Source organism: Phasianus colchicus, chromosome 2 (genome assembly GCF_987193195.1).
Source record: "Phasianus colchicus chromosome 2, bPhaCol1.hap1.1, whole genome shotgun sequence".
In the NCBI taxonomy this organism is placed as follows: Eukaryota; Metazoa; Chordata; class Aves; order Galliformes; family Phasianidae; genus Phasianus; species Phasianus colchicus.
The window spans coordinates 105,179,587-105,192,086 of record NC_143437.1 but is presented as its reverse complement, the minus strand read 5'-3'; the positions used below and the strand labels follow the sequence as shown (position 1 = coordinate 105,192,086).

The 12,500-nt window shown below is 58.0% G+C and overlaps 1 protein-coding gene across 1 annotated transcript; it reads left to right on the top strand.

Moving 5' to 3' along the window:
- The first annotated feature begins 548 nt into the window (after positions 1 to 548).
- On the top strand, positions 549 to 12,495 carry KCNK3 (potassium two pore domain channel subfamily K member 3). Its single transcript, XM_031603932.2, has 2 exons — positions 549 to 910; positions 10,683 to 12,495. Exons 1-2 carry the CDS (start codon positions 628 to 630, stop codon positions 11,567 to 11,569), a joined length of 1,170 nt encoding a protein of 389 aa, XP_031459792.1. The 5' UTR covers positions 549 to 627; the 3' UTR covers positions 11,570 to 12,495.
- The last annotated feature ends 5 nt before the right edge of the window (positions 12,496 to 12,500 follow it).

Below are 12,500 nucleotides of genomic sequence, written 5' to 3'. Positions count from 1 at the left end.
TCTTGGTGCATGGTGCATGGCACACAGTGCACACCGAGTCCAACTGTGTCTGGGTGCCAGGCTCAGTGCACAATGCACAGTGCACAGTGCCAACTCCAGGGCTGGTCCCATTCGCAGTACCCGTGCAAGATCCCACTCTTGATCCCAGTGTTCTGTGTATTTTGCACAGCGCACAGTGCCAGTTCCATGCTCACAGTGCATTCTGCACAATGCACGCCTTGTGTCCCAGAGGCAGTCTGGATGCCAATCCCAATGCACCGTGCAAAATGCATAGTGCCAGTCCCAGTCCAAAGCGCGTGGCGCGGCGTGCACGATACACAATGCAAGGCACGGATCCCGTTCCCAGTCCTGGTGAGGGTCCCGGTCCCGGTGCGAGTCCCGGTCCCGGTGCAGGTGCGGGTCCCGGTCCCGGTGCCGGTGCTGGTGCCGGTGCCGGCTCGGGGCGGTGGTGCTGAAGGACAGCTCCGCCCCCGCCCGCCCCCGCCGCCGCCGCCGCCGCCCTCCGCTCTCCTCTACCACCGCCGCCGCCGCCGCCGCCGCCGCCCGGAGCCGGGCCCTCCGCGGAGCCCCGGCCGCCGCCATGCCCCAGACGGCCCCTCCGCCGCCTCCTTCCTCCGCCGCCGCACCATGAAGCGGCAGAACGTGCGGACGTTGGCGCTCATCATGTGCACCTTCACCTACCTGCTGGTGGGAGCCGCCGTCTTCGACGCGCTCGAATCCGAAGAGGAAACGGCGGAGCGGCGGCGGCTGGAGGCGAAGAGCCAGGAGCTGAAGAACAAATACAACCTGAGCGCCGAGAGCTACCGCGAGCTAGAGTGGGTCGTCCTCAAGCTGAAGCCGCACAAGGCCGGCGTCCAGTGGAAATTCGCCGGCTCTTTCTACTTCGCCATCACCGTCATCACGACCATAGGTACCGGGCAACCCCCCGACCTCAGCCCCAACACCCCGCCGAAAAAGCTCTGGGGGTCCCCGTGTGAATAGTCCTTGCTTTGCCCATCCCTGCGGTATCGGGACGAAGCATTCTGCCCAGCTGTTGCCGACGTTAGGACCCCTCCACCCATCCCCATGGTGTCAGGGCAAACCTCTCCCCTTGACCCCACGGGATCCCCTTCCCCATAACGCCCATCCCTGCGGCGTCAAGGCTCACCCACCCAAAACTCCACCATCGGGAACCCCCCCTCTCCTGGCCCCCTTCGCCCATCCCCGTGGCATTGGGGCGGCCCCCTCCACTCTCTCCACCGGCTCGTTCCAAACGAGCCCATCCCCGTAGCGTCAGGGCTGTGCCTCCTTGGGATCCGACCTCTGCCCATCCCCGTGGTCTCTGGTCTCCCAGCCTCGGGGATTCCTCACCCCCTCTCCCACCGTACAGCACCACGGTGTCTGGGGAGTGAGGAGGTGGGGGGCTGAGCTTTCCCTGGGGCAGGACCCTCTTCTTTCAGGAGTCGGTGTGGGTAGGGAGGTGACATGAAGTTCCCATTCTGGGACAGATCGGGGGGGACTGTGTGAGGGGACTCATCCCTACACACAATGTCCCATCTCCAGTCCTGCAGCTGAGAGCTGGAGGACACGGGGTGTTTCCCCCCCAGGGATGGTATTCTTTCGGCTCACTCCTTCCCTGGAGGAGAAGTAGGATAAGGGGGAAGGTTTTCTGGGGACAGGATTTCCTTGTGGATCTTTCCCATTCAAGAGCACAATGGGACCCTCAGTCTGGGTGTCCTGACCCCGCTGGGAGGGAGAGGGGAGCGTTGGGTAGGGCACAGTGCCCCAGTGCTAAAGGCAATGTCCCTGCCCTATCCTGATTCAATCTGAACCATCCCATGCTACTAGAAACCAAAAGTCCCCAGGGAAAGCCAGCTCTGTCCCCAGGGTGGGAAGAAGGGATGCAGGAGTCAGAGAGATATCGGGGTCATCCCAAGTTACCACTGTATTCATTCTGTGCTGTGGTGCACTCACCTGGTTACGCTTTCACCCCAAATATCCTCGGGGCACTTTCAACCAATGTCCCCTGTCCAGGATCCCAACAGTGCCCTCACCACCATTGTCCCCTGCACAGGGACACCCACAGCTTGGTGGCTGCATCCTCCCCCCACAGCAAGGAGCAAACACCACTGAGTTTGGCTCCGTGCAAGAATGCATGACCCCAAATCATTTGATCTGTTGTCCTCTGGTCCCCAAAATGCCTCGTATTCCCAATCCTTCGCTGGCTGCCTGTGACTTGTGGGTCACAGGGAGGTCCTGGAGGGGGGCACCAGGACTGTATGGCTGAGATGTGGGTTTTGGGGCTGGGGCTGAGCTCTATCAGCTGGCAGAGCAGCTGGGACAGGCTTGGGAAGCAGAGACAAGCAGCTTATCTTTGACGTGAGAGGGGGGGGGCAGAAGGAGGGGGTGCCGGGGAGCAGGAGCAACGTCCCCAGCCTCAACACACACAAAGGATGCTGCAGTGCCGTGGACGTGAGACAAAGCCAACCCAGAGTGCACAGTCCCATTTTGCTCCTGTTCTGTGCCTCCCAGCCCCCCAGAGCCACCCCCCGCGGTCCCCTGCGGTCTCCTCCAGGTGCCCACAGATGGAGCAGGGAGATGCAGGTGTCACACCCCAGATGGCAGGGGGTGCTCCGGGTGACACCCAACCCCAAAGCCACCCATTTAGAGCACAAAGGAAATGCAGAGGGGATTTCCCTGGAGTGTGTGTAATTCGGTCCCGCTCTGCAATGTCTGCAGCCGTGTGCTGGGGAAGCTGCACGGACACGGATGTGTAACTCAATCCTGTTGTTATCAATCTGTCAGTGTCTATTTCTATGAAATGGGATTTTCCAGCAAGGAAAAAAAAAAAAGAAAGAAAAAAAGAAAAGAAAGCCTTCTTTCGGGAACTCAAAGGTCTCTCTGCTTGCACTAAGAAGTGCCATGCATGATCTGCTTGGAGCAGGTGACAAGGGGACATCTCTGCTCACTGCCCACTGGCTTTGCTCTAACGGGGACACAGTGCCCGTTTCCCACGGCTGTGGCCGTCCCCTGTCACATCCCATTGCTGTCTCCTTTAGGATGATGGCCTTGGGGACAGCCTGCAGGGGCCACTCGGGGGGCACTGTGCGGGTCTCTGGGTTGGCACAGGGTGACTTTGCTGGGAGCATTGCAGCTGGCTTGGGGCACTGTGTGGGATGGATCCTGCAGCATTGGAGACAGATCCTGCAGCACTGGGGACAGATTTTTTGGTGTGACCTTACACATGGGCTTTGGGTCCGTTTGGGGTTGGAGTACCCTGAGCTGGATGCCATGGGGGATCCGTGTGCTGACAGCAGGGTCAGTGGGGCAAGATGTGTAACTCAGGGTGTGACACCCATAGGGACAGCACCAGTGGCAGCCCCAGATACATGCAGGGGGATAAGGCATGTGGCTGCAGATTGGGATCTGTTATATTTAGATGTGCCCCCTCCTCTTCCACAAAGCCAGGGGCAAGGAGAGCTGCAGGACATGTCCCTGACACCTCCATCCCTGTCCCTGCAGCAAGGATGGGTCAGCTGCACCACATGGCACAGTGGTGGTGATGGGGACCTGCGGCTGTCCCCCTCCATACACCTCAGCTCATGAAACCCAAACCCTGTGTTGGGTGCTCCCAGATGTGCCATGGTGCTGTGAGGTTGGGGACAGTGCTATCCCTGCAGGAATACAGCCAGCCCGTGTCCCTCACGTGTGCTCAGCCATTTGGTCTGCGGCAGGTGGCGAATGCCAACCTCAGTGCCACCATCTGCCACCTCCCTCCTGGGACAGGGCTGTATCAGCAGCAGGTGACACCACGGGGTGTTTGTGGAGCACCGCGATTCTCCTCTGTGTCTGTCACCATGTCCCCTCCATCCCTCCTGGGTGCCCCCCAAGCCCCACACCCCGTGCATCCTCCTTCCCCCTCACCCCGGCCCCCGCTGCCCCGCAGCACCTCCTCCCGCCGCGCTGGCAGGTCCAGCCCTGACTCAGAGCCAGGATGAATAACGCGCTCCCCGCCGGCTGCCCTGCTGCTATTTTCATCTCTGATTCAGTCCCGCTCCTAGGCTCTAAGGAAGGGACATGGCAGGGAGGGGGCAGCTGGAAGGGATGGCCACGAGCAAGAGGAGAAAAGGGGCTGTGATCTGGAAGCTTTAGGGGACACAGTGTGCTCACAGTGAGACAAACACGCCTGGGATGAGGGCAGGTTTCATGGAAAGGGATGGGGATGGGGGAAGGTTTTGTGAAATGGATGGGGATGGAGGAAGGCTGGGGATGGATCACAGCTCCCTCTGAGCCCTCAGGACATTTCTGTTCTGCACTCTCTGTGCCCGCTGACAACGATCACAGTGGAAATGAGTGCTGGCAGCTCCAGGCACGCCTTCAGTAGGCTTCAGAGTGAACACACTGGAGGGAATGACTGTATCACAATGTTTCAGGGCTGGGATTCAATTCTTCTCACCCCAGATACCTGCAAGAGGGGGTATCCGGTGCACAACTCTATGCCAATTGCAGGCAAAGGGCCAATCCTTGCTCCCACTGCCATGGTTCTCTGTGGTTGCTGTTTGTTGTGTTTACTCTGAAGCCTAATGATGGCATAGTTATTATGCACATTCCAAGCCCGGCCCAGAGACCCTCTGAGCTCTGTTTGCTGCTGCCCCCACCTCCCATCCTGCCCAGGCTATAAATGTTCTGCTCATCTCTGTCCCAGAGAGATAAGAGCAATTAATGCCCACTCCTTCCCAGCTGATGCCTCATTAAACCTTCCAGCAAACTACTGACTCAGACAAGCACAAACAATCCGTGCTGGGGCAGCGAGGCTGCAGGGTGGGGGCCTGTGCCCCACACCCACCCCCATTTCTGTCTGCCCTGTTGGCTTTCCTATCACCAAACCGTGGCATTCAGCTGGGAGTGGGTCCAGTGCTGTGAAGCTGGACCCATGGAGGAATTGCAGGAGAGCCCGCTCTGACCCAGTACGTGATTTACAGCCTGGCTGTGATATTTATCACCCAGCTCTCAGGCTGAAGTGACTGCAGTACGCAGGATTTATAGCAGGCATCGCTACCTTGAATAAATCCTGGCCGGACAGGCAGGGGGGTTAATGGAACAAGTGAGACACGCAGCTGTGTTGGGGCTGGAGCTCATTGGTCTGCCTTTGGGGAGAGCTGCCGTGGGGCGAAGAGGCTGTGCTGGTGCTGCAAGCAGTGCTGGATGCTGGGGCACCTTGCTGGGTGCTGGTGCACAGCATTGCACTGGTGCTGGGTGCTGCTGTTCAGCATAAGCTGCTGGTGCGTGGCATTGCTTGTGGTGCATGGAATTGCACACAGTGCTGGTGCAAGGTGCTACGGGCTGGTGCATGGTCTTGCACATGGTTCTGGACAATGGTCATGATGCCAGGGCACGGTACTGGGTGTTAGTGTGTGACACTGCACATGGTGCTGAGCACAGAGCTGAATGCTGGTGCATGACATTGCACGTGGTACTGGGTACTGGGGGCTAGTGCAAGGTGCTGGGGGCTGGTGAATGGCATTGCACATAGTGCATGGTGTTGCTCATGGTGCTGGGCACTGCAGCACGGGGCTGAGTGTTGGTGCATGGCATTGCACATGGTGCTGGTGTTCAGCACAAGGTGCTGGGTGCATGGTGTCATAGTGCTGGGCACTGGTGCTCTGTGCCAGGTGTTGGTGCATGATACTGGCTGTTGGTTCTTGGCACAGGGTGAACAGCATTGCACACGATGCTGGAGGCTGCAGTTGGATGCACCAGCACAACGCATGGTGCTGGGCCATAGTGCGTGGTATATGAGGGGACAAGGACACACAGTGCAGCTCTCCACTGCAATCACAGCAACTCCCAGATGTGTCACCCAAGAGGAGGTGGCAGGTGGCTCCCCAGACTGCGCTCTCCTTTAATTCCACCCCCACAGAGTCTCCTTTGCCACCGTGGAAACAGGATGCGGTGTGCACAGAAATGAGCTCAGACCCCCCCCCAGCAGACTCTGTGCCCCACCAGCATCTGGCCCCATTGCTGGGGGTCCCAACTGTGCCCCAAATGGAAGAAGGGGGGGAGGATCTGTAGGGCTGGGGAGAGAGGAAAGGGGCCTGGCGGGGCCCCAAAGAGCAGCGAAATATTGCCAGTTTCGGGTCGGCGCAAACACAGCCCTTGGCTGGCGCAGGGATTTTCCATGACAGCATCAGCCCCCGCTGCCCCCACTGTGGCGGGGCCCCACTGCTGCTGCTGGGGCTGTCCCGGGCAGGGTAGCGGCTGTGCCCCCTCTCCTGAGCACTGCTGGGATGGGTGGGGTGCAGAGCTCCCTTCTGGGGGCCTCTAAGTTTCTCTGGGGGCAACACCCCCCAGTGCAGCACAGGAGAGATTTAGGGAGAGGGGCATAGCAAAGCTGGGGGTAACAGTGCAGAAGTTGCTGTAGAGGACGGAGGTACCCAGTGTCTGGTGGGAGCACAGGGGGAGCCCAGGGCATGGCACGGTATGGGGTGACCCCACCTCTTTTTCACCTGCCCCATTGGTATGAGAGCACATGAACCTCCACCAGGCTCAGCACCCTCTGCCCAGTGGATCCCCCCCATGCCAGGGCAGCCCCCAGGGAACTGAGTGCTGAGTTTGCTCCATTAGGAGGGTGCATGGAGATCAAGGGGAAGATGGAGAGATGGGTGGTAAGAGAGGTGAGTGGGGATAGGCAGAGATCTGGCGTGTTTTGGTGGGTGGAGAATGGGTGCTTGGATGGATGGATGGATGGATGGATGGATGGATGGATGGATGGATGGATGGACGGATCGGTTGGTGGATGAGCAGATGGAAGGTTGAGTAGATGGGTGGAAAGATGGGTGGGTTGGTGAATGAGTGGATGGAAAGTTGAGTGGATAAATGGATGGATGGGTGGATGGATGGATGGGTGGATGGGTGGATGGATGGATGGATGGATGGATGGATGGATGGATGGATGAGTAACAAATGGTTGCAAGGGTGGGTGGATGGTGGTATTGGGGATATCTGCACCCTTCACCTGCCCTAATGAAGTCACAGTGAGTACTATCCTTGCTTCAGGCTTAGTGACGGGGCGGTGCAGGTACCAGAGCTTGCCTAGCTTTGCACTACCCAAGTTCACCTCAGCTCTGATGTGCTGCTGCCCAAATCTGGTCCCTATCCTGAAGCTGCCACTTGCCAGGCCCTGCCTGAGAGGTGTCCCCAGGTGGGACATGCCTCTTCCCACAACCCTCATCCCTGTGCTCCATGAAACCCCACTCTGGGAAGGACAGAGCATGCGATCCCATGCAGGGCTTTGTGGAGTGCAGTGACATTGGTGCAAGCAATGGTGCAGGTAGCAGTGCAAGCAGCACTGTGCCCCTGCACTGGGCTCTCCCATGCCCATGTTTGCTCAGAGCAGGCAGGTGCTGCTGCCATGTGCTGCCTTTCCCAGCCACTCTCTGCCTGCTTGTTTGCTTGCTCTGCAAGCACATTTCCTGGGCAGATCTGAGGGGCATCCTACACTGCCCAAGCTCTCACAAAAATCACGAGTTACCTGGAACATGGTGGAGCTCACATGCCACTAAAGCAAACCAAGGACCCTGCCCTGCTGCCCCCAGCCTAGCATCAGGTGTCCCCAGCCCAGCTGACCCTAATGGCTGCTGCTAAACCTCTCTGAGCCCAAGGTCAGGAGAAAACCAACCTTGAAAGGAGCAGAGCTGTGTCCCCATGAGATCTGAATGTTGGAGCTCCCTCACACTGTCAGGGATCTGGTGGGTTCCCCATCACGTCATCGCTAAGTAAGGGCAATGGCATTTCCAGGCAGCACCTGCTGCAGCCAGAACTGCTCTGGGAGAGGAAGGGGAAAACCATCCCCAGAACTACCTGACGGACACAGGGACAAGGGTGTGCACTCAGGAACCCACCCCATGCCCACTGTGGGCTTCATGAGTGTCCTGCCTTCTCCATACCTCTCACATCTTGCCCCAACTCAAGCTTCTCTTGTCACCTGGGACTCCCCATGCCCCACTCTGGGAATGCTGCAGAATCCTTGTACCCTGCATCCTCCTCTCCTTAATCCCTGCATCCCTAACCCTGCCCTGGCTCCCTGCAACCCTATGCCCTCCCCACCTGCACCTTCCTGGACGCGACCCTCAGCCCCTTCCCATGCCCCCCAGCACCCAGCACCATCTCCCCCTCCCTGCCCCACCAGCCCTTTGCACCCCCAAGCTTTGCATCACCCCATTTATTTTCCACCCTCCTCCCAAGCCCTGGCGCCAGCTGCTTACTAATCCCCTCCATCCATTGCTCCTAACAGCCCACGGGATCTGCTCCAGGCTGGGGCCAAGCAAACCCTGCACCTGCTCCCCGCAGCCTCAGCCAGATCCACCCCTGCTCCTCGGCAGCCCTAAAAAGGCGACGAGCAGTCGGCGTTCCTCTGGGACATGTCATGTTTTCTCCTAGGGGACACACGCTGTGCTCCCTGCCCACTTGCAGCACCCCAACCTGCTGAGACCTGGCTCCTTCCAGGACCTGTTGAGGAAGTCTGGGGGCTGCAGGAGGGATGAAGGAGAGGAGCAGGGATGCTGCTTTTGCAAGGAGTGGGGAGAGCAAGGAGAAGGCTTTGGGGATCCCCAAATGGGCAGGAGCTCATTCAGCATCTCCTGCGCTTTTCTTTCCCATGATGGATGGGTGCAAGAGAGGCTTGCAGGGCTCAGATCCCCAGGACCTCTGACCTCTCTCTGCCAGCTGCCTTTTCCCCAGCCATGCATGGGGGATTTAATACCCCACGACCTTCATCCTGGCCATAAACGTGATGGAGATCAGGCAGTGCGTGCTGACACTGGTGGGGGGGGCTAGCGGATTGATGGACACTTGGCCATGCTGCCAAAGCTCATAAACTCCCTTCCCAATGGAGAAATGGGGCTAAATATAGCTCTGAGAGGCTGCACCTCGGGCAGGAGGTGCAGGAGGGAGAGTGCTCAGTGAGGCTGTCAGCATGGATGGAGGCTGGGATCCTAAAATCCCAACCTCAGCTGGATGGACGCTCAAGGCATAAGGGAGGTTTGGGCTGTTTGGAGGGAGGGTGGAGATATCTGGGGGATCACCACACTGAGCCCTCCACAGTGCCCATGTGGGCACCACATTGATGCTCGGGGTTTGCCAAAGCCCTCCCCACAGCCCAGCTCTGGGGACAGCTTGGCCTGAGATCTGACGAGCCGTGATTTCGCCTCACCCCAGCACAGCTTAATCCTTGGCCTCGAGGATGCTGCCAGCAAAGGGTGGCGGGGAGAGAGGCCACCTGCCTCAGCCCAGCGAGCAGGGATTAAGCAGAGCTGGGGCAGGGCGGGATTCCCACACTGGATCAAAGCGTTGGAAAAGTGTTCAGACTGATTCGGGTTGGAGGAAAGAGCAGTGGAAATCTCCCCACCTCGCTTTGCTTTTCAGGGCTCCCTGGTGGGCAGCGCTGGACGCTTGGAGGAGCAAAGTTTTTTTGCAGGGCGAATTTGCACCAAAGCCTTGGACTTTTCCCAAAAGTATCCTCAGATTGAGCTCAAAGCATCCCCTGCCTTTGCCCCTTGATAACCATGTCATGTCAAAATGTTTTCCACACATAGGTGAACACCGCTTAATCTTTTATGACAAATGTAGTTTTGGAGATATTCAATAATTGAGGAGTGCAGTGCTATAAATACCACACTAGGTGTGATGGGCAGTGGAAAGGGAAAGGGAAAAGAAAATGGAAAGTGTAGGAAGGGGAAGGAAAGGAAAAGGTAGGGGAAGGGGAATGGGAAAGGGTGAGGGAAGGGGAAAATTAAGAAGGGGAAGAGGAGAAAAAAGAAGGGGGAAGAGGAATGGGGAAGAGGAGGGGAGGAGAGGGGAGGAGATGGAAAGGGAAAGGGAAAGGGAAAGGGAAAGGGAAAGGGGAAGGGGAAGGGGAAGGGGAAGGGGAAGGGGAAGGGGAAGGGGAAGGGGAAGGGGAAGGGGAAGGGGAAGGGGAAGGGAAAGGGGAAGGGGAAGGGGAAGGGGAAGGGGAAGGGGAAGGGGAAGGGGAAGGGGAAGGGGAAGGGGAAGGGAAGGGAAATTAAAAAGACAGGGAAAAGCAAATGGTGGCTGCCTGGTGGCAAGGGCTCTTCCTGGCAGCACACAGCCCCTGGGCATGCCAGCTGGGCAGGCATCCCCACACTCCATATGCTCAGCTGCCTGGATCTGGGATCCATTACAAGCAAATAATCCGCCACCACAGGGAGAGAATAAGTCCCATTTGCATGTGTTTTGCGCAGGCAGGAGATTAATTGAGGTCCAGATGCTCCCTGCAGGGCTGTATGCGTGGATACAGGGTCCCCTGCTCCTGGATGGAATTCAGTGGGATGCAGGGACACAGAAACATGGGAAAACAAAGAGGCAGAGATGCAGGGATACAGGGATGAGGTAACAGAGAAGAACAATCCACCTTCAACTGTTGATTCCTTAAAAATGGCTTTTGCCCCCTTCTCCTTTGCTACCCCACCTGGCCATTCTGAGACTGTCCTGAGAGGTGTATTTGGGGACAGCTATCTCCAGCCCCTTGGTGATAACATATGTAGCAGCCAAATCCCCCAAAAAAGGGGACCATGCAACCCCATCCAGGACCCATCCCAGATGCCCCAGCTCCAGGACAAATGGCCATGGAAGGGACACCAGCTGCATGGTGACACTGCCAACCTCTCTTTGGCTTCACTCCCCAGGGTACGGCCATGCGGCCCCGAGCACGGACGGTGGGAAGGTTTTCTGCATGGTGTACGCCTTGCTGGGCATCCCACTCACCCTCGTCATGTTCCAGAGCCTGGGCGAGAGGATCAACACCTTCGTCAGGTACCTCCTGCACCGCATCAAGAAGTGCCTGGGCATGAGGCGGGCAGAGGTCTCCATGGCCAACATGGTCACCATCGGGTTCTTCTCCTGCATCAGCACCCTGTGCATCGGGGCGGCTGCATTCTCCTACTACGAGCACTGGAGCTTCTTCCATGCCTATTATTACTGCTTCATCACGCTCACCACCATCGGCTTCGGGGACTACGTGGCCCTGCAGAAGGACGAAGCCCTGCAGAACAATCCTCAGTACGTGGCCTTCAGCTTCGTCTACATCCTGACGGGGCTGACGGTCATCGGGGCTTTCCTCAACCTGGTGGTGTTGCGTTTCATGACCATGAACGCCGAGGATGAGAAGCGGGACGCTGAGCACCGGGCGCTGCTCACCCGCAATGGGCAGGCCAGCAGTGTGCACACCACGGACACGGCCTCGTCCGCACCCACAGCAGTGGCAGCAGGGGGTGGTGGAGGTGGCCTCCGTAATGTCTACGCCGAGGTGCTGCACTTCCAGTCCATGTGCTCCTGCCTGTGGTACAAGAGCCGGGAGAAGCTGCAGTACTCCATCCCCATGATCATCCCCAGGGACTTGTCCACCTCGGACACCTGCGTGGAGCAGAGCCACTCCTCGCCCGGCCGCTGTCCTGAGACCCCTTCCAACCGATGCTTCTGCAACGCCCGCCGGTCGGCCATCAGCTCCGTGTCCACAGGCCTCCACAGCCTCTCGGCCTTCCAGGGCCTCATGAAGCGCCGCAGCTCTGTGTAGACCTCGCTCTAGCACCCCAGTGTGTGCCCCAAGCTTCATGAAGCTCCGTGTAGACCTCACCCATCATCCCCAATGTGCCCCGGTCTTCACAAAGCTCCTTGTAGTCCTCATCCCTCATGGCACTCAGGCTCACAAAGTTTCATGTAGACCTCATCCCACCACCTCCGTATGTCCCAGTCTTCATGAATCTCCATGTAGACCTCACTCCATCACCCCCATGCACTCCAGGCCTCATGGAGCTCCGTGTATCGTAGAATCATAGAATCATTCAGGTTGTAAAAGACCTCTAAGATCACCAAGTTCAACTGCCACCCATCCCCACCATATCCCTGAGCACCACATCATCACATTTCTTGGGCACCTCCAGGGATGGTGATTCCACCTTCTCCCCATACAGCCTGTGCCAGTGCCTGACCACTCTTTCAGAGAAGAAACTGTTCCTAATGTCCAACCTAAAGTAGTGTAGACCCTACTCCATCACTCCTGGGCACCCCAGGACTCACTGAGCCCCATGTAGACCTTAATCCATTACCTCCCATTGACCTCAAACCCCACAAAGCTCAGCGTAGTGCCACTCCATCATCCCCCATGTGTGACCCAGACTTCATGAAGCTTCATGTAGGCCATGTTCCATCACCCCTATGCACCCCATGCTTTACAAATCTCTATGTAGATCCCACTCTGTTACCCTCTGTGTACCATGGACACTTTGGCCAAGATCTCATCTTGGTCACAGCATGAGGAATTTCCTCATGTCCCAGGATGTCTGGGGTCTGATGCACTGGGGCTGCAGCCTCCAAGTGGGCTGGGACCTCAGGATGTTAGGACAGCTGCAGGATCCTGGGGAATCAGGATGGCTTCAGGAGCCCTTGGTCCTGTCCAAGTCTTCACCAATTGTGACGGGAGGAAGAAGCAGGGGCCACCAGTTTAT